Source organism: Coturnix japonica, chromosome 2 (genome assembly GCF_054131305.1).
Source record: "Coturnix japonica strain WE chromosome 2, WE-NBRP24, whole genome shotgun sequence".
In the NCBI taxonomy this organism is placed as follows: domain Eukaryota; kingdom Metazoa; phylum Chordata; class Aves; order Galliformes; family Phasianidae; genus Coturnix; species Coturnix japonica.
In genome coordinates, this window is record NC_140664.1 from 20,898,079 (window position 1) to 20,923,958 (window position 25,880).

The following is a 25,880-nucleotide window of genomic DNA, read 5'->3' on the forward strand; positions in this document are numbered from 1 at the left end:
ACCCTGGACAGCTTCAGCTGGTGGTCTATTCAGGCTCATAGATCAGTAGGAGCTTTGTTTCCAGGTGCAAGAGTTCACATAACAGCATGCTGGTCTTCTATCTGCCCACCCATCACTGGAAGCATTACTGGAACTAACCTGCAGGCTGATTCAGCGTCCTTATGTTATCATCGGGGTGACAGCACAGCATCAAATCTCCAGCTGGCTTTATTTCAAAGCTGCCTGTGCTCCTGTGACCAGGACACATCCTGGCCCTGTTCTGCAAAGCTGCTCTGCAGAAGCTGTTCTGTGACCATTACAAACCAGAGGTGGTAAAAGAAAGCAAGAGGGACAAAGCCAGCTTGAACAGCTCTGAATACTCCCAGCTCCTTTGGTGGGAGCTGAGCCCACTCCGGGCACAGTGATATGGGGATGTCAGGCATCAGACCAGATGCAGCTTTAATTAGAGAATACTAATTACATACTCACAGACTTGGGGTACTTATGTGTAAGTTGTATTAATCAATGCATATTTACTTTCAGCTTGCAGTCTTTGAAAAGAAGAAAAACCCACATCCACAGACCAAAATAGAAGTGAAACACTTCAGGCATTCAATAGCTTAGAAACAGCCTGGTTTGGGTGGCTAAAGCTGCATGGTAGGAAAAGTGGGATAAGAAACTTTGCTGTTATCAAAACTGGCCAAATAGGAACTGATAACAGTGTTTTTCCATGGTGCTGCCTAACAGTCTTCCCTCTGATAAGGAGGCTCTATCTGCTCTTTCACAAAAGTGAGTATTTCCCATGTGCAGTGGCAGATCCCATTAAAGCCAATGGGATGTTTCTAGGCCCTCAGTGCAGCATGGCACCACCAGCATGCCCCAAGGAGCACCCGCAGCCCTGCATGGCTGCTGGAGTGAGGGGCTACAGTGGAGGCTGCCCTCTTTCCATCACTCCTCGTGCAAAAGTGCCAATAGAAGAATAAAACATTAGGTGGGAGTTATAGGAACTCTGCTTAAGAAAATCGAACTCTAAATTTTACTTAGAGTTTATTTATTTAGGTGTTGCTTTAGTAGAAAACAACTTGTGATGGAATTCTCTTATCTTTTTAACACAGTATTAAAACAAGATTGTACTGTTCCTGGTCGACTATCATTGTATCACGTCAGGCAGACTGGCCCATCAACCACAGAGAGCAGCATTAGACAAAAGCCCATTTAAGCAACTCTTAACATTAAGCTCTTACAAAAACCTAAAGGAAGGGCACAAGTATTCAGACACATCAGACTCTAACAGCGTGAAGCATCCCAGAAGAAAATACAAATCTAGATTGCTGAGATGGTGGTTCTGTTTCGTTGGTGCTTTTAGGGGGAAGGTAGCTGCAGAAGATGAAGCAGAGGGACACAGCCCACCCCAGCACTCACACAGGCACTGCAGAGCACAACGGCATCTGGGGGCAAGAGTTGCATGGCAGGGAGAGGAACCCAGGTGAAGCTCAACATCTGCAGCAGACCCCACTCTTCAATACCCATAACAGTGTAATAAGGATGTAAATAAACCATGCTTCCTTAAAACAAGCTGGGTGCTGGGCCTCACACCAGGTCCCAGTTCCTTCTCTTAAACAGGAGAAGACGAAAGACCACGCTCGCACACAGAGACAAATAAGTACAAGGCAAAGTATTTGATAAAAATATCAAAAACAAAATTATTCTTAAAAACACATTTTAAGAAGTTTGATGTTTGTGCAAGATTAGTTTAAAAAGCTCTTTTATATCCCAAAGGATCTTTTACTGGAGTTTGTAAGTCCAGGCTAAACTATTTCTACATTAAGAACAGCTTAATACTTCATTTATTCAACAAGAAACCTCGAGGAGTTGTGCATGTTCAGCATCTGTGCTCTCAGTGAAGGGCTTGGTGACCTGATGACTATGTGTGTACCTGTGAAAATCAAGCACTAACTCTAAGTCTTAGAGGTCCATATGACAGTGTCCACATTTCTGATGACTTCTCTCTTGAGCACAACCAGTTTGAGCAGTGGCAAACCAAGGAATATAATCAGGATCTCCACTCTAGGCTTGCTGCAGTTCTTTGAGCCACCGGAAAAGTCGGAGGAATCTGCATGAGAAAGTGCTGCGTGTCACCAAACCCCACGATTGAAAGCAAAGAATTTTTCAGTTTGATTTTCACGTTAAATACATTGAGATTTCAACCACTCCTGCCACACTGTTTGAAAACCAAAGACTTGTGGAAAATCGAATGCAGCGTTACCACCGACCCCAAAGTGGCAATGCCAACATCCTCCCTCAAACTCAGCAACCCGGACTGGGTGAAAACTGCCTGAAAGATGAACCCTTTTCTCAACAGGTACAGCTTTCCAGATCCAGAACAAAGAGCAAGGTGTGCATAGGATGCAGTGCACCATCACATTGATGCTAGTAAGCATCCAACTATGGCCTCAAGCTATAGTAGGGATGTTGTATGATGAGGTCTAGCTTCATCAACCCAGCCAAAAAACACCTTGTTGACTGAGGACAGTCACTTTTGTCCTCAGATATGTTGCAGTGTACTCTGTAGGTCTCCAAGTAGCTGATAGCTGCAGGTAAAGATGTTGCCCAGAAGTGGATTATGCCTGAGGCTGAAGTTGCCCTTGTGTCAGAGAAGCCTGAAAAAGGAGGGCTCTTTTATTGCTATTTTTCAAGGAAAAGGCAAAGAGAGTAAAGAAAAAATGCTAAAAAAGACAATTTTCTCATGTCTGTGGCTATGATTTTTAAGAAGCTAGGTATTACAGAAGGATTTTTGTATGTTAATATGTATGTATGTTTATATTATACCTCCATATGCTCCCTTAAGACTGCTGCACAACAAAACACACAGTGCTTTATTTGCTGCTTTTTCAGTTCTACTTGCGTTTTCCTCCACAAATGCTTTCTGGGTGACTTCACCCTTTGACTGCTCATATACAGAGGATCAAGTAAACTGAGCTTGAAAGGCTGAAATGGTCTTGTCAGGAAGCTCACGAAAGCAAGAAAGTAGCTGCCAGTTATACAAACACCATCTATTCCATTGCTGCGGTTTCACAGCAATAGAGTTTAAAGTTCAAGGATTAGAACTAGACTTTGCAGCTACCTAAGCAAAGCGGCTCCTATCTAATCAACACTACATCCTGCTTCTAAAAGCTTCAGTGCACTACTAGCAGACTAACATCCCCATGCTGCACTGTCTCTGAATAGCTTTCTCAAGGCTCTCAGCCCCAACACCAAATCTTAAGGCAGCAAGCAGTTGGAGCCCTAGGAAGTACACAAAGCAACAACCCACAACACTGGAACAGTCAAAATCCTTTTAGGTGTCTTCAACATAGCCAAGGTCTTACAAATCAGTTGCCATTCTGGACCTAGCACAGAACAATATTCTGAGAGCAGCAAATGAAAAGTGATGTTGAATACAATGCCTTTCTGAAGCAAGCATTTATGATGCCCCCAAGCTTGCTTCATAGGGTTTGTTATCCTTACCTTCTCTAAGGAAGGATAACTGCTGGGACCTTTAAATGCAAATCCATTCTTTGGACACTCTCCTGGCCGGATCACTTGTGCGTACAAGTCCATCCTCTGCTGCATACTACAAACACAAGTTAAGATAGAAGCAATCAGAAGCCAAACTAGTACAGGATGGAGCTAGCAGCTGACTGCACTACTTTAACCTTTATTAAAGCTCTGGGCAGATATCAAAGTTCAGGCTACATAATTAGACATTTGTAATGTGCCTATCACCATGGTATCAAGAGCCATTCAGCAACAGAAACCACACTGGGATAAGTAGCCTCTCCAACAGCTCAGCACATGGGTGCACACAGTATCTTTTTCAAGGCAACTGTGCAGACTCCAGCAGCCACGACAACCAGTCCCTGGCTTCAGTCACAAACACAGATCCTGAACCACCAGAGCCAAGAAACTCTCCAGGTCTCTAAAGGTTTAAAGTTAACACATTTGCTATTAGGTGGGTCGACACAAGCCAAGGCTGTTTGCTTCAGTACTGTGATAATACTGGGACATGCCACAACATCTATATATTATTAAAGAGTGAATTAAAAGAAAGAAAACCATGGAAAAACCCTCATACTTTTTTTGCTTAAGGCCACCTTGACTATTTTCCTGTCTCCTCTGCTTGTCTTTGAGCACCTCCCATTTTCAGAAGCATTTCCACTTGGACTAGTCCACCCTCCCCTTCACGCTGTAAAAGTAGTTCTGAGATCACCTCTACTTTTGTTCTCCAAACCTAGGGCTCTAAAAATAGCATGGGAAAAGTCTCTGCTAGGAACTATCAGCCTGTCCTTCATTTCCTTACATCTGTGATGAATCCTAGGGGAGTAGAAGGGAGTCCTGTGCTGTTAGCCTATACTGCCTTGTCTTCTCCAGTTCTTCTGTACCTTCATTAGGTACATCTATAAGCAAATGTGTTCTTACTGCTTCCTGCCCTCCTTAGTTCCCAATGCTCGTGAATTCCTTGGCCATCTTCAGTACTATGCTGGAGTGGACAGCTCAGTCTCAAGAGATGACAACCAGCAGCTCCGACACAAGAGATGCTCCTGAACACAGCTTACAAACAGCCATGGTTTCTCCTCAGGCAAAGGTCTTCAAGAGGTTTCACCAAGTAAATATAAGTGAGGACTCACAAATTCTTCAAGAGTGAATTACTAACCACATCTAGGCAGAAAAGCTGGTTTTCCATAGGAGCAACTTACAACGCTCATTTACTCCCACAGTATTGTGTTCCTGGGTACTTTCATCAATGATTCATCACTGAGGGCTCCACTAGGTAGCAGAGGTGGACTCATGCCAATAGGGGACATTCGCAATCACCTACATCACTTTAGAACTTTTCGTCAGAAAAACAGCCGTGGGGAGTTAAGATTTTATGTGAAGATGCTACTCTCCAGCACAAGTTTATCACAAAGCAAGACCTGGTGCTAATGGTTCCTTTTATGTCTTTTCCATAGTACTATTAACTCTGCTAATTTCCAGTAAAATGCAGTAAGACTATACAACTTCTCAAACACAAGATTCAGTGGTCACCTTACGGTATTACAGGGATTGAAAATAAGTAAATAAGTCTGCCCAACAGTGCTCCATTCAGCTCTGGACTTCACTGTCCTATCATGCTGTACACAATCACAAAATTTTAGATGCTGTTAAACAGAAAAGAGATAAACCTATGGGCAGATGTACCCATCCATCATTGGGATGGAAGCTCCAGGACAGTGCTCTCCACCAGCTGCCTGCCAAACACATCCAATGAGAGAGCTTTCCACAGCTGCTGGCAGTGCTGACTTTGTACTAATACTCTAAGAGCACTTGCTAATTCACAACACCAGCTTGGACACAAACACCTTCTGTAACAGGTTGGGCTAAAAGCACTATCAGCACTGAGTTCCAGTACAAGATACCATCAGAACTGCTTTTTGCCATTTTAGCATTTCCTCAAACTGAAGGGTGTCAACCTTTGGGAGGAACAGCAGAGGAATACCTGGAACAGAGATCTCTCAAGACAGAAAGGCAGCAGATAAAGGATGCCATTAATAGCATCACAGGTAAGTGAGTACCTGTTCTAAGCTGTCACAGTCTGATAATGATGTGACAAATGGTTTTAAACTAGAAGAGGGAACACTTCAATCAGATGTAAGGGACATTTTACCCTCAGAGGGCAGTGAGGCACTAGCGCTGCTGCCCAAAGAGCTGTGGGTGCCCCATCCATGGAAGCACTCCAGGCCAGTTGGATGGGGCTCTGGGCAGCCTGAACAGGTGGAGGGCAGCCCTGCACACAGCAGGGAGTTGGAAACGGATGGTCTTTAATGTCTTTTCCAATCCAATTCTGTGACTCATCAGTTAAACAAAGCCCAAAAGCAAATACTGCCATCATTTATACCGAGCCAGAGATGATTTCCACAGCCATTCCTAATAGCTGAATGTCACTATATTATGATGCAATGCAAGATCAACTCTTTTCATATCCATAAAGTTCTTGAAGTCAAACATGATATGAAGCATTTCCCAATGCAGCCCTTTTTCCATGTGGGTTGATCTTTCTTCTTCGGTCTAATCGACAACCAGATTGGATTTTTTCCAAATCAATATTTCTGAGATTGTAGTACTCTCCAAGGACTCTCAAAATAAAACACAATTAAGCTTTAGAAATCAGTTCAAGGTGCAAGAACAAGTTCTTACATGTTGATGCTGGCATTCAGACAGCATTTATATGCCTCAAAGGATCCTGAACATTCATCACTAAAATCTTATGGAAAAACTTTGAGGATCGCTGCCCCTCCTGTTTGATTTCCTATCTCTCCCCTCCCCCGCCCTTGTGCATTTGCTTAATAGATAATGATATCCAGAAAGAAGCTCTGATTTATATTGAAAGTAGGTGAGAGCTGGGAGCAGTCAGCATGCATAACCAAGCAGATTTGCAGACCTCTGCCAACTATTTGGCAGGTCAGTTGATAGAAACACAGACATGCCAGCACTATTTGCACTTAGGAGCAGGTACATGCATAGGCGCAATCCACTGGTTTCAGCTCCCTCCTTGTAGATCTCTCCTACAGCTTTGTTCTCTGTAGCCCTGAAAAAGGGTTCAGGTTGTTAAGTATTAACTATTTTCTGCTCTGTGACAACAGATACTGAGGATATCCTTACATCAGGCTATGACTGACAGTTTGTATTAATTTCCATGCTGTAGGCCAGGGTCTGTATTGCAGATAAGTCTTACAACACCTCCCTCACTGTACTGCACAGAGGAACGCTATTAGATAAAGCTTTGACAAAGACAAGAAAAGAGAGCGGGCAGGGAAGAGCAACCTGTAGAACCTGTCTACTGGTGTGACACACTTCCCCCAACTTCAGTGGTACTGAAGCGTGCAAGCAGCAAACAAACTGAGGAAATAGATCACTCCGGTACCCTACAACAAGGGGATATTTTTCAGTGACCAACAGGGATTTTCAACTACTTCTTGGGCTGGCACAGATCATGGCTATAATGCACGCGCATACACCAACTTCCAGCATAATACTTGTAATGCTCATTACTGGAAAACAGCCCCAAAACAGGAGGATACAAAACTTTAATGTATAGCTTTTTTTTTTTCTTAAATGTGATTCACATAGAGTTTGACTGAGGTGAAACCAGCACATTTTGCAATGTCATCACCAGAGTTGTCAGTTTTAACCTGGTACTTTGTTCTCAAATAACTAACAAGACACACTAATAGCAAAGCATTTACATAACCGCAATAATTCTTTTCTAAGACTGGGATGTTTATGCATATTTAAAGAAAGAAAAGCCATATAACTTGACAAATACTGAAGTACGAGTGCTAAATCATAAGGTCATCTGTTAATCAAACAGAAAAGTTTAAATCCCTGTGACTGTCCTTTAATCGCAGACAAATATCACACACTGTTCTCATAGGCTGCTCTTGTATTTTTATAAGCAAAGCTTTCAGTACTAAGGAGTTGCATTCCAAGACAAACACCTCCACCTCTAGACACCAAAAGCTCCTTAGGCAGAGACGCCTTCTCAACACTTGAGCAGATAACCCAACAGACCTAACCAGCCAGCCACATCCCATCCACACAAGGCAGCAGAGTGACAACAAGCAGCAATGGAACAGACCCAGACATGCTGGTTGCCATAAAATTACATCAGCTCGCCCTAAGCAGCACTGGGAACTGCAGCCCATGGCCCAGCAGAAGGCTGCTGCTGTGTAAAGAATCATAGAATTACCCAGGTTGGAAAAGACCTTGAAGATCATCAAGTCCAACCACAGCCTAACCAGTACCCTAACTCAAAAAACCCTACGCTAAATCATATTCCTGAGCACCACATCCAAACGGCTCTTAAACACACCCAGGGATGGCGATTCAACCACCTCCCTGGGGAGCCTATTCCAGTACATAACTACCCCTTCTTGTAAAGAAGTTCTTCCTAACATCCAACCTAAACTTGCCCTGGTGCAACTTGAGGCCATAAAGAGAAGCATTCAGCAACATCTGTGTTCTGAGTTACCTGAAATTACATTGCCACCACCAGTGAAGATTAAAAAAAAGAAAACAAAACACAGCCACCTGCATGGATGATGTAGGTACCTCAAGGCACAAGGGAAAAGCATCACTCACAACAATGAACATATTATAAACATGCAAAAGGACAAGCTGCCCTCAAATCAGTCTCCTCACATATCTTGCATAAGTGTTTTAATAGAAAATAATGACCCCCAATAACATGAATGTTTTACTAGATAGCAGAGAACGGGTCAGAAGATGACAGTAAGAACTGCTGACTGAACATTAACACATTCAGTGTATTCCATGAACAAAAGGAGCTCACATCCTTAAGAACAACCACTGACAGCCATGTTGGTATACACTGATCTCTGATACTGCTTCCAGCTATTTTAAAGTGTTGTGAATTTTGAGGGTTTTTGTTTGTTTTGGTTTTGTTTCTAAAGATAACTCAATCTTCTTGGAAGGAAGATAACCATCGATCGAGGCATTAGGATTCTGCTGCCTTTCAGACATTGAGACAGCCTGACTGAGATCTACAGGTGAAAATGATGTCTATGGAGGCATGCAACAATTAGCAAATAGATTAAAAACAATCCATAGCAAGAGAACGTGGAGGTAGACCACCATATAACCTTGAATTTCCTCATGTAGGAAGTACCAGAATCATGTCTCTCTACCACATACAAAGACACTAATTAAAATCACTGCAATGGACAGAGCTGTACATATATGGGGTTAAAGCGTTATTTCCCTGTTATTTAACTTAACATGTCTGGATACAATCATATATTTGTTATGAGAGCTCACTGTGCTCAAAAGCAGAAACAATCTCTCCTTCAAACAAACAGTACTTCAAAAATGCTAACAAATAAGCTGACCTTCCCAACTTAGTTAAATAGCACACACATTTACCACAGGACACCAAGCATAAGAACATTCTTCCAGTTACCTCGAGTTCAAGAGACTTCCTGAGCCAGATGCCATTTCTGCACATTCACCTACCCTTGAGTTTATTCCATTTGCTTGAACCCACACCAGTTTTCAGCCTCCAGAACATTTTATAGTTATGAGACTCATGAGCACACTACTTACTGAACATCAACTGCCTCACTCTTCAACTATTCATTTTAAGCAATAAAACACGTTCCTGCAATTAAGCATTTTGATGGCAACTTGAGATTTTAAAGGCACTGCTTAAGACTGATCAAAATGGAATTAGAACTGAGTAAATGCACGAAAACTTAAGCTTGTTTCAAAGCTTATAGCTTTAACTTTCAATTTGCTGTATGGTGAGGTTTACACACACCTGCTAACAGTTGCCACGCAATGCAGCCATTCACAGATTTCTATATACCTGTTTGTCCAGGATTAGGTAAAGGAAGAAACCCATCCCTCCCATGAACCCCTCAGAAGCCTGGGAATAGACAGCAATAGTGACCATAACTTTGCTGTCAGAACATGTTGTTAGATAAAATTACAAGCTGAACAGAGATATTCTGTTCATATATATGAACATATATATATATATATATATATATATATATATATATATATACTGATGGATTCAGAATAACTTGCTCTCCCTCCTTTTCATTAGTAGCTCACCAAAGCTCTTACTAGCACAAAAAGCATCCATTTCTTTACATTCTTGTGTTTTATCACCAAAGTTAAGAATAGTCTGAGAGTTTCAGTGGTTTCCAATAGACAGAAAAACCAAAACAATCCTTCCCCCACACCAACTCCACTGATGACTGCATAGGGAAGGGAACTGGCTGTTATAAAGCAATCTGACCTGCAAATCTGCAAAACACAAGCTGCAGAACCTTTTGGCAGCAAGTCAGAGAAACTTCCCTTATTGCTATAAATATTCACTAGGCAGATTTATGAACCATTGTCTGATCATTAGACACCAGTTCCGTATTGCCTTGCCATGTACATGCATTTAAATGCACCACTTACTACAGAGGATACTCCATTCCTCACTGCTGCACGTTTAACTTTTGAAGAATTAAACTTCAGAACCAGAAAAATCCATTTACAAATTCCAATTGCTACACAAAAGGGAATGGATTACTTATTGCACTCTTTATATAGCATGAGAATGTGCATTAAAAATAAACCAATAAGAATTGCTTTCTCTAGGAAGTTACCAGCTACAAGGGATTGCTACTACGAGAGTCATATACAAATTGTCTGTACATCAAATATTTACTCTAGACAGAAAAAATGATTTCCAGATCACAAACAGATGTCATGAAATAGGAAGCATCCCAGTTCACTCCAGTAATCTTTTCATTTGAGAGAATAATACAAAGAAGAAAGATACTTCTAATTTCCGTAAGAATTACTACATAGCGCTATAAAACTATTTGGAAACTATCAGTTAGTTAAGGACATAAAAAGGATATTTCCACTTGGTATTGATCAGACTATAACCAACATAACCAGCAGCCCAAGCAGCCAGCAATGGGACTCGCATGGGGTCCCACTCAGTGTGAGGTCTCCGTAGGTATTGGTGCTAAGTCTGTAGTCACCATAAGAAACACAATAGACTGAAGTCACCCCAAACTACCACTTGACATACAGAGCTATTATTGAGAAACGTGTTTTCTATTGCCAGTGCAAGTTTTGGAATTTTATTTTTCTTGATCTTAAAGAGGCTGAGTTTGGTAACAAGTCATAACCACAGGACAGTCAAGAAAGCATCACAAAATTAATGCATGAGTGCAGAAAACATTTTAATGAACAAACAGGCAGCTCACAGACATACTGGTTTAGCTTAAAGTAGTTTATCTTACAGGTACTACAGAGCCCATACTGGTCAAGAACTTCAAAAGTAGTTATTTGGACCCTCTTCCAGAGGTAAAAAGCTCTTCTCAGAACCCTATAGAAAACTTAGGGTTCTTTATCAAGTTCTCTGACAGATGAGTGTTTTATATGGCTTATAGGGAACATGATTCTTTAATGACTGCAGAGAATAAGCATCACAAAGAGTCTGTTCTGCAGAAAGCAGCTAACATCTCCAGAAGAGCCAAAAGCCCTTTGTACGAGGTGTTCATGGGGTCAGGAATGTATGCTTCAAGGCACATATGCCTCACATATGCATTTTATACACATATGCTTCAAAGCAATAATTTCATAAATAACTAAACAAGAGAATTTTCACAATGAAGGTCAAATTGTACTTTATTACAAAAACAAAGAGGCAGAAAAAGTTATGAGGGCAGATCCCAATCCACCCCTTCTGAAAAGGGGCCAAGGATTTCTTTATGGACATGAGAAGGCAAACTGCACACATCAACTCCCACACACACAGAGGGTGGAACAATGCGAACAAATTGAAGAGGCACATCAAAAATAAATTCCCATTATAACCATGTGACTTACATTTTATAAAAGTAATCATCACAACCTGAAATACTCTAAAACTTGGGAAAGTCCTACATAGCCTGAAGTTGTTTCCCTGAACAAGATACTGAACAAGCTGATCTCAGTAGCACAAGCCTTTAGCATAACAGACAATGTTCTTTTCTGAGTTTCGTGCGTTTGCTGCAAAAAGACTTCTTTGTTCCTGCTTGATTTCTCCTCTGTTTTACCTGGGGTAGTAGGCTGTGTAGTTCATGAAGAGCTGAGCGCCAGCAGGGTAGTACGCTGTGGAGGGCTGGAATGTCCGCGGGTTCAGAAGTACAGATGGTTGATATAGAGCAGCTTCTGTTGGCACAACTGCAGAAGGAGCCGGAAAGGAGTAAGAAGGAGGTGAAAGGCCTAAAGCAGACAAATGGAGAACAGATTAAGACCTTTCAAATTCCAGCATATATATGACTTTCATTAGCTCAGCAAATCTGTGCTAAGTGAAGAGCTTTCACAAGTTCCTCATTTTCCTGCTCATCACAGAAAATAAATCTGGGGCACTGATATGGGCCTGGCTCCAGGACCAAGGCGTGCACTTTCATTCCCTTGTCAGAAGCAAAAGTAAGACACAAAAAAGCCACCTCTTGCTCTGGGAGTTGGGTCTGTTTATGAGAAGGAGAGCAGTTTTTCTTGTTTAGGCTCAGATTTTAGCATAGTCTCCAGCGAAGTGAGACAGTTCTCCACTGTAAGAAGAAAACTGCAATGCCTAAGATGTGCCTAATGCCCACAGTGCAGAGGACATCATTTCATCCTGATACTTCCTATCCCCAAACAGCTGTCTTTGACAACAGTAGAGTGGGAAAAGTCATGGCTTTGCAGTTTCTCACATTATTCATTTTTATACTGAATATTAAAAACAGCAACAGCACTTTGTTTCAGCAGGAGGAAAGGCACTGAGACCTCACAGCCAAGAGTTCACTCTCCTCCTTCCTCCCTTTTCCTCCCCTCTTTCCAGTACCATAATAGTGAAGGTCAAACAGCCTTGAATAACAGACAGAAGCTTATTTTAAAGCAACAGTCAGCATCTCACTGTACTGTGGGATGGGGGGGAAAAGAAAACCATAATCACTTGCATTGTAACTAGAAATGGGAACACTACTATCTAAGAGCCCCCAAACTTTGGGACTTCTGTTTAGTAACCCATTCAATGAATCTCAGGAGAAGCTTCGAATTCCCATCCAGAATACCTGCCACATACAGGGCTGCATACTGCAGATCCCTCCTTGGATACTCGCATTGCAAGAAGTGCTGGTAGATTGTAAAGCTTGACTCCTAATGATTAGCTGAAGGTCTGTTCACAGCTCAAGACAAACCACACCCAGGAAGCTCACTATCAGATTAGCTGCTCTGACTATCCAGGGTTAAAAAATGTTTCTTAGAAAAGGCACAGTCACCAGTAATGCTTCTGCATGGAAGGAGAGAAAGAGAAAGCTTCTACCCAACTGCCTTGCCATTTATAATACAATGCTTCCAAGATAATTTCTCCCATAGGCTCAGATTTATATGGCATACATAAACCCTTAAGTTCTTAAAGCACTGTCCCCAAATGTTTGTCTAGATCACCCCAATAGCTCTGGAGAGCATAACTATACATGAAATACAATTCCTGCAATTATCTGAGGCCAAAACTAAGTGTATTTATCTTCCACACAGGCAACTCAGTTTTGTATGAGCAACAGAAAGCTAAAGAAGAGTTCAGCCAGTAGTGGTATGTAGAACACAAGGTTAAGTCCAAAGGAGAGCCTTACCAATGGCTTCATAAATTAAGTTTTGAGAGCGAAAGGGCAAAGACTTACTTGACACTTTCACCGTGATAAAAAAAGTAAATACAAACCAGCTTAAATGGGAAACTTCTTTAAGCCCTAGGCAGTCAAATTATTTTTTTCCATTGGCATGGCTCACTCTGGCCAGTTTAAGTTTCAAGAAGGGCAAGGTAAGTCTACTATTAGAAAAACAAGAAGAACATTAAAGTAGTTCTTCAATCATAGTAATCCACAACCAAAGGGAAAAGTGAATGCAAGCTGCTGCTGATTTTAGATGGAGTGGCCTTATTTTACCACCCCCATCTGAGACTCTTTTCCAAGAAAGAGAATCAGAATCAAGAAAGCTGCTCCAACACCTACCCACACACAGCGTAGAGCATTGGCAAGACCCGTGCAAAACTTACATGGTAACTTACATGGTGGTGGGGACAAGCCATTTCGATTTAAAGTGCCCCCCATTAACACAAAGTTCATCTCCTCAGCAGAACACTGAAAGACTTCAACGTATCTGTCCTTCATAGTCTTCTTATGACACTTCTGTGCAGCCAGAAAAGCTCGGTCTGCAGATTTCATCTGAATAAAAGCATCTCCCGATGGGCGTCCCTGCAAACAAGACAGATAAGGAGATGTTTCTGGAGCTCCCATGGATTAGCAACTTAATGATTTCTGCTGTTATTAAAAACAAAAAAACAAAAAAAAAAACCAACCAAAAACACAACAACAAAGCAGTGTTCAATCATAGAAATATTTGTGTACAGAGTTAAGCACAACCAGGCATCCCTACAGACTCCTACACCTATCACTGTGTTTAAATGCTCCCTGAGGTTCCCCGCTATTACAGGGGAATCCTGATCCGCCCACTGCATCTCATGTTCTTTCTTCCTTCTTGTGCTAACTTAACTGAGAAAACAAATACAGTCAAGTACTAAACTATATATATATATAGTTTATATATAGTGTGTGTATATATATGTATATGTATACACACACACACACACATATATATAAAATTAAGGCCAGTATGGGCCAGAATACTTTGCAATGGCACTATCTGAAGCCTAATCAATTAGATAGGCTTGGTGTGAGCTTACGTGGAAGAAAAAGTACATCTTTAGAAACAGCTGAGTGAGATAAACAAGGAATCACTTGAGCCACATACTGCTGCTATCTCTAAGTAGCCAAAACCAGAGGTAAAGCTCTGAAGTCTGTTCTGACTTAAGTTCTGGGCCAGTCCTCACTTCTGAGGGAACAATGACCATATCACCATCCTTTACATACTTGGTTCTGACTCTTTCATCAGAAACAGGGATAGCAGGAATAGATAGAATATTCAGAATGATAATAATCAAGTAGTTGGGTAACTGGAAAGAAAATAAATGTCTGATAGCTTTGGGCAGGGATGATGGATAGCCCACAGGTCTATACACACAATCCAGTTTCTTCCTCCAGGTTCTTTAATCATTTCAAGGGTTGATGCTTGGAGAAACCATTACTTGTGCTTTAGCATCTGCATCTTATTTGCTCCCCCAGCCCTGCTTATCCCTTATCTTATCCAGTCTTGGCTAGCCTATGATTAAGTCAAGTTCTCAAAGACACAGAAATCTTAAGATAGAGAGGTACTGCAGTCACTGTAGCCCTCACTCTCTTCCTGAGCTTCTCAAATATAGAAGCTTCACCCCAGGAAGAGAAACCATTTTGCATTTTCAGTGTAGTCTTAGCGTTGCTCAAAGCAGTTTTAGAACCATTTTCTACATCACAGTAATCAGTACAACCATTCAAGGCATCTCTGTGGAGCATGTATGACAATTTGCCTTCTTCTCCCCTTAAGTCAAAAAACTACACAGATGGACAAGGAGATAACATGTGCCTTTGTCTAAAAGGTTTCGGTAGAAATTGCCTCCAGCAAACAATGGCAAATATCTGACTAACTATACAGAGCAGAGAGCTGTTAATCTGTGTACTTGGCCTTAGCCATTTAAGGGAAGTAACACCACAGTTCAGGAGATGAGAAGGTTCAGCTAAGCTTAAGGACTCGTGCCATAGGAAATCCTTGCACCTCTAGAAGACCGCAGTCACTCATGCATTACCTGAGGCACAGTGTTCACCAAAGCAGGGGCAAATCTCTCTTTTGGAAGGTAACACTGACCACAGTTTTGCTTTGAAGTTACACCTTTCTCAATGGGAATTAAGCACCCTGTTGAGCAGGGCTCTCCAGTTCAAGCCTCCAACAGTGCAGGATCACAGTCAGTGCTATGAGAACACCTCTCTCTCCCCTCATATTAAGAAACTGTGGCTTAGCTTTTAGACACATGGATCTCACTGATAGAAACCACTCTACAGAAAACACAGCAGCTGTTAGAGCATGGTTCAAATATACTCATCCATTATCAGTACACTTTTAGAAGCAAGGCAAATTAATGTCATTGGTGACAGTCCCAAAAGCTCTCCCCTACTGGTGATGATGCCGAGCCTGTTCATGTATCCAACCAGCAATAAGGCACCTACCAACCTGGTGATTTAGCACCATGTGAACGCCATGGGTCCGAATGTCTGTAGAGAACTCCCCCAAGAACTCCAGGATGTCCTCAATAGTGGCAGCATAGGGAAGTCCACGCAAACGTATGCAGTCTCTGACATTAGTTGGAGGCACAAATTGCTGAGGTAATACTGGAAGAATAGGAGGTGTTGGGAGTGGAATGAGAGGTGTGGAAGAGTACCTATTCAGCACCTGTGCAAGACAGAAACAAAGGTTACAGAAAGCCTTGCTTATTCTTCAACTCACAGCAACTGAATGCAACATCCATCCCATCTATTTTTAGTCTGGGAAGTATTTTTAAGCAAAATGTGAGGCATTTTCTGGGCTTAAATGGCAGCAGTAAGCAGGTTAGAACTGAAGCATTTTGCAGTATATCTTAGGAAGAGTCAGCTTATTCTGAAGAATTTGCTTGAACTGTAACACAAGTCTCAAAAGATCCCATAGAACACAGAGCCTACGTTTCCACTGTGTTTTTATCAGGAAAGATATCTGAAAATATTTTACTAGCTATACGGGGCCACTTCTACCCAACGTTTCTCCTCTGCTAAGCATTAGGATAATCTCCAAACTAGAAGCATATTTTACTACCAAGCAGGCTTATGTTACTGAGTCACAGAATTTGAAACGAGAGTCGCACTCTGATTTTTCCTTAGGTAATCTGATCAGTAGAAATCCTGCCCTGTCATGTATTCACCACCTACTCCATTACTTCCCTTTAGCTATCGCTGAATAACAGAAATATCAATTTATATTTTCATGTATTCACTGGAATAGGCTCCCCAGGGAGATGGTTGAATCGCCATCCCTGGATGCGTTTAAGAGCCGTTTGGATGTGGTGCTCAGGGATAAGATTTAGCGGAGGGTTGTTAGAGTTAGGGTACTATGGTTAGGCTGCAGTTGGATTTGATGATCTTCAAGGTCTTTTCCAATCTGGGTAATTCTATGATTCTATGTGTATCAGATGGCTTTGCTAAACAAAGGAATTGGGGGAACACTCAAGGAAAACACAATAACAAGAGCTGCAGCTAATGTTTTCTCACTGTTAGTGTCATCCTCCAAGCAAGGCACCGAAGTCTCTGCATATTTGGGGGTGAAGAGCTGTGTCATTGCTTGGTTACAATGAAATGACTACTGCTAGGCTATGGCTTGCATCATGAACAATAGTGACATCAGCCTAATCTCTAAGTTCTTTGAAGCACACAGTCCTCTTAGCCCTATTTCCTCCCCTTGACAGCGTAATCAATGGTCCATCAAGCTAAGCGAATGGCAGGAGGCACTTCTCAAGCCCAATTTCATACAACTCTGCCACCCTCTGCCAGGTAGCTGGTGCTGTCAAGAGATGGCTGACAGCTGTCATGGGAGACAGCTTGAAATGTTCTTGACATGTTGTTCTTTCGAAGACAACAAGATCAAAATGCTCTGTTTTTCTGTGCTGGTGACTTTTAGATCAATAATTGTTGCTAGCACTTCTTTTGAATAGGGCTAAGTGAACTTAACAGAAAATCTGCAATTACGTATAACTGCTGCTTGCAAGTCTATCAGAAGCCAAAATCAAGGATCTATCTATCTATCTATATTGGCACATGCGTGTGTATGTATGTATCTGTAAGTATTAGTGACCACATGTGTTCCAGCACTTGTCAGAAGTAAGAGAAGAGGGAAAAGAGCTTTCAGTCATGGCCCAGCAGTATTTGCTGATGCTACTCAGTATAGGAGGCTGGAATACAAGAAGGTGTCTGCAAGATTTTCACCTACCTGCTGAACTTCTGCTGCAGTGCTCCTGAAGAGTTCAATGTACCTTTTTCCAAGCAAGTCCTTATGCTTTTTCAGTGCATTCTGTGCATATTCCTCACAAGCAAACAACACAAAGGCATCCCCTGTTGGCCTGCTGTCAGGGTATGTGACGAATAGGACTCCCTCCTTCCCTCCTGTTACAGGGCAATGCTGGCCAAAGAACGCTAGTACTTCTTCTGTTGTCACGTTGAAAGGAAGACCTCGCATCCTGACTATCACTTGGTTTTCTTTTGATAAGAACTGTGCAACCTCATTGGAAGTGCCTTTAGCAAGAAAAAACAACAAAACACACAGAAGCACTTAAGTCTTGGCAGCCATATAAAACCCCGAGTAAGTCTGGCACAGCTACCTCCTCCTCCCTGCAGAATCCTTTCTTCATGAATAGTGCCTCTGTGCACCTCACCTTTTTAACTTAGACCTCTGGCACGCACCGAAGCCACAATAAGCTGCAATCAAGTACCCAGACTATCGTGCTGGGAAAGAAGGCTGGAAGGGCATGCTGAAGGAATGTCATCCATTCCTGAGAAAATAGTCAAACTCTACAATTCTACTTTCACTATCATTAGAAGACCGGTGACGTTCACAGTTAAAAGTCTACACTGCCCTATCTGAAACCACCTGCTAACCAACTCTGTACCTTAATAACAGTCCTTTCAGTTACCGCTCATTCATTCTGTAAAGCTGATACACAGAATTAACTCATGCCAGACATGTACTATTTTCCCAACTTTGTCTTTACTTTGACTGGTGTAACTGTTACCAAACCTATCAAATAGGCATCTATTCAACAATTTAACCTCTCTCATTCCAAAACCTTCACCTTAGGTATTCAGTTAGTCATTTATAAACCTGTTAGGAACCAAAAAGCTCTTAAGGCAGTACTGCTGATACATAACAGCTTATCCAGTCTTAACTCACATTCTCTGATTGTAATAAAAAAGGGGGAGAGTAGTCTGTCCCCCTGAATTCCCCTGTTATTTAAAAGCAATGGTTTGATTTGAAGAAAATCAGTTCCCTAAGTCCCTTGTTACTTACACTGTGGTATCTGTTTGCTTTTACATGCAAGTCTCCTAAGCAACAGCAGTCATATTGTTTTGAAAGACTACTCATGTTTTTGTTTTCAGCAGCCAAAAACATTTAGGCTTTCTTCCTAAATGACAGGACCTGCCAAACAAAACTCATTAAGATCATCTTGACAGATCAAATCCCTATGTGATGGGCTGCTTGAAAATGGCAAGAGTGTGGAAGAGAGAAAGGTGGGCAGGTAAGTCATGGAGCAACTTGGACTGCTAGCAGATACACACCAACCACCTAGCTTGGTTAGCGAAAGGAAACAAAAGACTATATCCAAGAAGAGCAATTTAAAACTCCAAGTTAATTGCAGATGCTGATAGAACAAACCCCCTCCTTCTCATCCCTTAAACATTACCTCCTGCAATTTTCAGGAAATCTTCACCTGTTGCCTTGTATACCTAATGAAAGGGAAGAAGAGAGAACATGTGATTGACATGCAGTTTGCACTCCTGCTGAGAAGAGGACCTCAGAGCAAGCGGTTCATACCTCAATGTATCGGTTTCCCATGTGATGCTTGTGTCTTTGCAGTGCCAGATCTCTATGCTCTTCATTCACAAACCTGACGAGAGCCTCCCCATTCCTCCTCCCTTGGGCATTGAGGCAGAGCGCAGCACCTCCCCTGCAAGATTTAAGTTGAAGACATAACCACTCCATGACTAAGGCAGGTGAAGCACTACAGAGGTAGAGGTAGGGTCTCTGCTACTAACTTGGCAATATTTAAGCCTTTGAAGAACTTTGCTATGTCCTGGTCAGATGACTGCCAAGGGAGCCCTCTTGCTCGGATGACAGCGTTGTCGTCCACAAGCTCCATCTTGCTGCTGCAGGCACCAAGAGAAGAAACAAAGTAGAGAGGGCTTCAGCATCCATCTCAAACACAAGCCACTGCCCGTCACCTGCACTCCAGCAACAAGCTTCCGTCTGCTGGCTGAGGGGAAGGTACTGCCAAGGCTTAGATCCATGACAAAGTCACAGCGAACGGCAAGCTCTGCCAAGCTGCCTCTTTCCCATCTACCCTCTGCACTGCACCACACATGCTCCTTCAGCTCTCCTTTCCCTGAGCATACTCCAATTCACTCTCCCCTCATGACATACTGATATGCTGTGCTTCCCTGCTAGTCAAACAAGGTTAGTAGTACAACAAAGTGAAATCCTTGCTCTGCTAATCCCGGCTAACTGGAGACTGAAACAGAGCAGGTAGACATAAGCAAAGCTAGCGTCTGATGGTGTGCAAGAGCCAGTCACAGACTAAGACTGGATTTGGTTGGGATTTTACTTAGGCTGGGGACTCCTGCCCGAGGCGTTTAGCCTTTAACATTCTGTGTTTGGGCCACTGCTGTGCTACTGGAGACCAACATAGCCACAGGCTAGGCTGGCTGCTTAGCATAGGAATAGCTCAGTCACACAGATCCAGATTTAATTGGTCATTACCACAGCCTCTTTTGTTCTCTTGCATGTTCAAAATGCCATGTAGAACAAAACACTGACAGCTACCCACAGCCGCCTTTCTGGCTATTGGAGGGACAGGCTGCCACAGGGAGTCCATAGGACTGATGGTGCAGCTGCCTGCCCTCATGCGAGAGGGCTGTGCTGTGCACTGCTGCAGGAGGGCCATATTTAAGGTTGTATTAAGTTCTCAGGTGACCTTTCCCATATATGTCTGTCCAAAACTGCTGCTTATATCACCCAATCCTCTACCTGAACATTCTGCCTTAAGAAAAAATAATCAATTAGTACACGTGTTCGTGCAAATAGGATGCATTTGTTACCTTTTACTATGACATGCCTTTGCAGTTCAAACAAAGCCTCTATTTCATGTATTATCATAATAAGACAAGAATCTTTGACCTCATCAATGGATTTCATTAGTGAAAGGAAAAAAACTTAGAACAGTGCTAAAACTAAAAGTTGCCTGAACTGATCTCACTGGGTAATTCCTGCCAGCATTGCTGCATTCTGCTCTTGCCTCCTTTGGTTCAGAATGCCAATATCATAAAGTTTGTTTGATGGCAGTTCATTAGTCTGGAAGGGGTAAGTAAGTAGAAGGGAATCTGAATAACGTCAGTTTAACATTGGTCTCTTGTCATACTGCAAGAGCAAGTATCCAGCAACACTGAGGAAAAACCCTTATTTGTACATAGAAGTGAATGATTACATCTTTTTTTTTTTAAATGCCATCAGGCATAGATAAAGCTTTATGTTTAAAACATATCTGGGAAGAAGACAATCATTGCAGCTCAAGCAATTTACTTAGCAGTCTATTGCTTGGCAATGTGTCTTCATGGAAATGCACCCTTCCTACACAAGAAAAAGTCATGATGATGTGTATTCAGCAACTGTGAAGCAAACTGCAGGAAAAGTGCAAGAGTTAATAGTAATAGGGTTACCCCTGAAAAAACGCTTAAGTTCCTTGTTAACAGCACAGCACACTCAACATCCATTATATGCACTTATCAGAAGTGCCAGCACCTGAAAAGCAACTGTTTCCTTCCAGGCTTCAGTCCTACATCTGATGCAGTTCTCAATTCCCTTCCCCACTTAAAACATCTAATTTATTCCCACAGCAGTGACAGAATAAGCAAAAAACAACAACAGCTATTCACAAATAATTAATACAGAAAAGTACAACTTATATAAGCAGTGTCTGGTTTAAAAAATAAAAGAGTAAAGGGAAAAGATACATACCAAGGGCCACTTTCAAATTTGTAGTTCACTCTTTCTGGATCTGAAAACCTGTGATCTATGAAACACAGTACAAATTATTTCCTTATGCTGCAGCAGGCAAAACACGCAGGCAAGAAACGAGCAACACAGAAGACCAGTTCATCACACTTACTGTATGGTTCAGATATTAGTGTTAAAATAATGTTCCCCATATCTTCAACTCGAGAGGCTCCATAGGCGAGTGCTGAACTGTTCTTGTCAATATTTAAATCTTTGTGCTGGAGTTAAGGCAATCATCACCAGATAGATTTCAAATTGGTCTCCTACTAAAGCAGAAAGCTTTGACATTATCTTAATGGTAAGTCGCTTCTCAGGGGAAGATTTAATCCATTTTCCTGCCGGGATGCATCAGCTGCACCGGGTTTGCTGCTGCCTTGGCATCTAACTACTGCCACCTGCGGGAGTGTGAGGTCAATCCAGGAAGCGTCTGGGGACACGGGACCCCATAATAAGGATATACATATTTAATACACTCATGCATTTTGTATATCTGAAAGACAGAAACACTCTTGCATGCAGAAGAGACTGGTGTCCTGTCCTCTTTAATTAAGATCATCTTTAATCTCCTGGGGAAGATGCAGGGATGAAAGAAAAACAAACCATCTACTAGAAACTGAAGGAGACACAATACATGTTTCCTAAATGATTGAGTAGTCTACCTAAAGTAGAGTAAATGTGTTACCACTCTGATAAAATTCACAAGCAGCACTTTGTCTAAATCTCACCTATTAGAAGTTCCAGCCTGAGCTTTGTGCTGTTAAGCAGTGTTGGGAATACCATAAATAAAATCAGCTTAGAGTGCACCATTGTGGATAACCAAGAGACAAACCAGAGTCTGACAATCCACAAGGTCTTCCACAACCCTTCAGATCAGAAAAAAAACCCAGCAAAGATAAGCTCTCCTGCCAATAAGGAGCAGGAAATGTTCTATCTTAGGCTGTAGACTGACCAGATACAAATCTTAACAATTAAAGATCTCTTAAAGAAAAGGTTTTTTCCACCTAGAGTTGATCATATTTTAAGTTGGCAGATGTCTACATGAGAGACAGAGTAGAGGAACAATTTGTGTTATAAACAGGTAACGCACACTCACTTTGTTCTATCACCTCAACACAGGTAGTAGGGGAGGAGCGTATAAACATCACTGAGGAATAAAGTCTTCCCATTATTTGTGATATGACAGCAAGTCATTCCAAAACACCTTCTTTTTTAAAATCTCAGGATTCAAACAATTTCTAAAAGTAATTGATTGAGTAACAAATCTCTTCCACAGCAAAAACAGGAAAAATGCAGCACTGAAGCTCTGAGAGTAATTTGATTTTGAGACTTTGTTGGTTTTAAGCCTGCATTGAAGCATGGGATGTGGGAGGACAGCACTTAATCAGCTTCAAATGTACCTGTAAGAAGACTTACCATAGTTTAACATTAAGAGGCAAAAATCAAACCACATAAATTAAGCCATGTACTCACAAAGCGGCTTTGCTGCCAGACCACACTATCACAACTGAAGACACATTAATAATTGCCACTTGCTAAGCTAGATATTTCTGCAAGTGATGAGCCCTAGAAGATGGGACGGGGCACTGAAGCAAGGCCACCACACAAGGTAAAAACAATCCCACCCCATGTATGTTTTCTTCAGAAAACATTTTCATTGAAAACATTGATCAACAGGAGATACCTCCAGAAATGCCCCAGTGCCACCAGAAACTGGTGCCAGGTGTTCACACACAGCAAGTCAGTCAAGCAAAAAGCCCTCCAGATTAACATAAGCACAGTGGGAAGGGAGGAAGAAATTCATCACCATTAGTAGGAGTAAGAGAAGAGACATCACTCCCACCTTTGCCTCTGATTAGCTGGAAGCACGGCTTTCAGGCAAGGCTAGAGAATAAAACTGATTGCATTCTGCACATGTTATTAATGCACTCCTTCACAACACCAACACCAACTAAATGAAAACCTGAATTCTGATGAACATGCTTATCTACAGACAGATGCATCTCTACCAACCAAGTTACTGGAAGTAAAGGATGCTTAGAAAAAAAAACAACACAACAGCTAATGGGATAGTTATTAGAAAAATCAGCACTTGCTTTCTGAAGATACAGGAGATGCCACATGTGTTTGTGTACACTGATGTTTAAAGCTTGTCCATCCTAGGGAAAATAAAGTTGTTGTAAATTTAGATTTATATGCCAACATTTAAAGCAGAGGAAAAATGAACTTGGTTGTCTAAAGCTACTAGACTGTGTATCCTGTTACTGTATGTAAGCAAAGCAGGGGGCAAAAGGTACACTCAGGACAGGAAACAAGCATTTTCCTAACCTTGTTGCACAGCAGCAGCACCACAAACAACATGCCGCAAACTGAAGGGTAGCACATCTTACATCAGCTTGTAGACGGGGGAGACACTTGTAAATTATTACCCAATTCTTCGCTGTAGCTTCAGCCACTGTCAGTGTCCTCCAAGCCCTTCTCCTCCACAACCTCTCTTCCACTTCTCAGGGTCTCAACTCCTTTAACCACAGCAAGAGTGAAGCTGAACACTCAATTAGCTCAGATGAACTGAAGAGGAACTACTAATACCTTTATGCTTTGTACTGATGATGCTTCTCCCTCTTTCTGCTACTTTAGATCTCTACTAACAGAAGGTTACCTTAATCCAAGTAATACCTATTAAAAAACATTACTTGATGCTACCTACTTTCTGGGTGCTACCACAGGATACACAAATAGCAGTACACAAAATTCTTGGGTAATATTCATTAGTGGGGTTTTGCTAGCTAGAGTTACTGGTGGTTATAACTGTGCTCTGCGTAATGGTTCTCAAGACATCCAGGTCATAAAGCAAGTTTCAGTATTGTAGTATCCAGATCTTATCCATAGCATTAAACAGGTTGTTCTGAAGTATGCATGTGTTTCTACTGACAACACCCAGCAGTACTCCAAGCAAGGAACTATCCCCACAAAACCCAGCTGAGAAGCAAGTGGAGCAAACCATACAGTGGAGGAAGCAATAGCTATTTGCCTTTTAATGACTTCTGCACGCCCAATCTTGAGGCAAAGGATGAGTCTTCTGCAGACTTCGTTCCAAATAGTCTTGCAAGCTTTGTTCGCTCCACCCTGAAGGCACTCACAGGGGTGAGAACTGGCTCAGCAAGCTTTGCAAATCAAGAGGTGCAGCAAGTTTGGGAGGTAGGGAGGATGCAAGAAGAACAACCCTGTTTCTTTGGTATACTGACATGTTTAAAGAGATTTCAACAGAACAGAGTTCCTTTCCTTGCCAGAACACGATCATTTCTTCCAAGCTTTTTGTTACTCAGAATTTCTCATCATTGTCCTGCTGTCCCCATAATACTGACTTACATAACACTGACTAAAGGAAATCTGCCATAATCCCACCTCCCGCACCAGAAAAGCGCTAGAGACCAGAAGTTAAGAAGTAGTGGCAGAAGTAACAGTTAAAACTAGTTTCAGTTCTTCCTTTATCCCTCAGACCTGATGGCATTTGAAGTATTTCCTCATCCTGAATTAAGAGAAATCAGGGGCTGGTTGTGGATTTTGTCATTTCTTTGGGGGCTCAGGGCACAATGCAAAGCTTTTACCCAAGCTCTTAGATCCAGAAGGGATTCATTACTCTACACAATTTCAAGTAGTTTGCTGAAGGAATAAGTCCCAGAAGTTCTTTCTGAAGGAAGCGTCACTTACCCAGATACTTAGTTTAATATTTCCATGTGTCTTTTCAAGAAACATAGAAACTGAAAGAAGGCAAGCACCAAGTATAGAACAAAGCACCAGCTGTCCAGTGCTTTACAGCCTGGAATATGCCTCCTGAATGATGGTAGCAGGAGATGCAATCCTCTGACCGCTGGGAGCCATGGAGGGCACTCTCCATCAGCCCTTAACTTGTTTAATCCAATGCTACCAACCAAAATACAAGCATTTGAAAGACTCCTACAGATTTAACCAACTGTACATCAAAAGCCGGCTTTCCTGTAACTCCTTCACATCACCCAAATTCCTTGTCATTGAGCACAACCACGTTATATCTGGGTCAGCAGATTTAAGCACATCAAGGAATGCGCCCAAACACATTCTACTCCTGCTCCCACAAGTCTGGGAATTCAGTCTTCTGCACCTCTGGTCAGCATCCGACCCCTTAAGCAAAACCTTCACACACCGAGTGCTAACAAACGTGGCCCACTGCAGACTTCATGGTACAAAAGAATCTCAAAGGATTCCCACCATGGAGCCCAATTAACTACAGGGTAGAAGAGCTACACTCACTTCCTGGAAGAGTAACAAGAGACAGATCAGGTTCTGCATAGTAGCCTGAAGCTTCATTTCAACCCACTCCATTGGGTTCCAGTTTATCCATCCCTCCTTCACCACCTCCCCAGCATTTCCAGTTCAGATTTAAGTCCCTTTTCAGTTAGACTTGTCTTTGCTACATAGCAGTGACAGAAAAAGCTGTTTCACTTGAAGAAAACACCATACACAAAGTTGTTGGAACTAATCCTCAGACTTAATCATCTATTTCAACAAAAACTTTA

General features: G+C 41.9%; 1 protein-coding gene across 5 annotated transcripts in view; it reads right to left on the reverse strand.

Annotated features, from left to right (window-relative positions):
- Positions 1-1,009: 1,009 nt before the first annotated feature.
- Positions 1,010-25,880, reverse strand: part of ESRP1 (epithelial splicing regulatory protein 1) — a 30,794-nt gene continuing 5,923 nt past the window's right edge. Inside the window, exons 5-15 of one of the 5 annotated variants that reach the window (XM_015855981.3) lie at positions 21,440-21,538; positions 21,289-21,343; positions 19,314-19,424; positions 19,093-19,225; positions 18,962-19,004; positions 17,494-17,795; positions 15,712-15,930; positions 13,607-13,805; positions 11,625-11,793; positions 3,487-3,592; positions 1,010-2,092 (exon numbers count right to left, since the gene is read on the reverse strand). In XM_015855981.3, the coding sequence (XP_015711467.2) occupies positions 2,033-2,092; positions 3,487-3,592; positions 11,625-11,793; positions 13,607-13,805; positions 15,712-15,930; positions 17,494-17,795; positions 18,962-19,004; positions 19,093-19,225; positions 19,314-19,424; positions 21,289-21,343; positions 21,440-21,538 (1,496 nt within the window). In that variant the 3' untranslated portion in view covers positions 1,010-2,032. Of the gene's footprint in view, positions 2,093-2,505; positions 2,640-3,486; positions 3,593-10,745; positions 11,794-13,606; positions 13,806-15,711; positions 15,931-17,493; positions 17,796-18,961; positions 19,005-19,092; positions 19,226-19,313; positions 19,425-21,288; positions 21,344-21,439; positions 21,539-25,880 lie in introns of those variants that run through there. The other 4 variants (XM_015855982.3, XM_015855983.3, XM_015855984.3 and 1 more) reach the window with 4 other exon arrangements.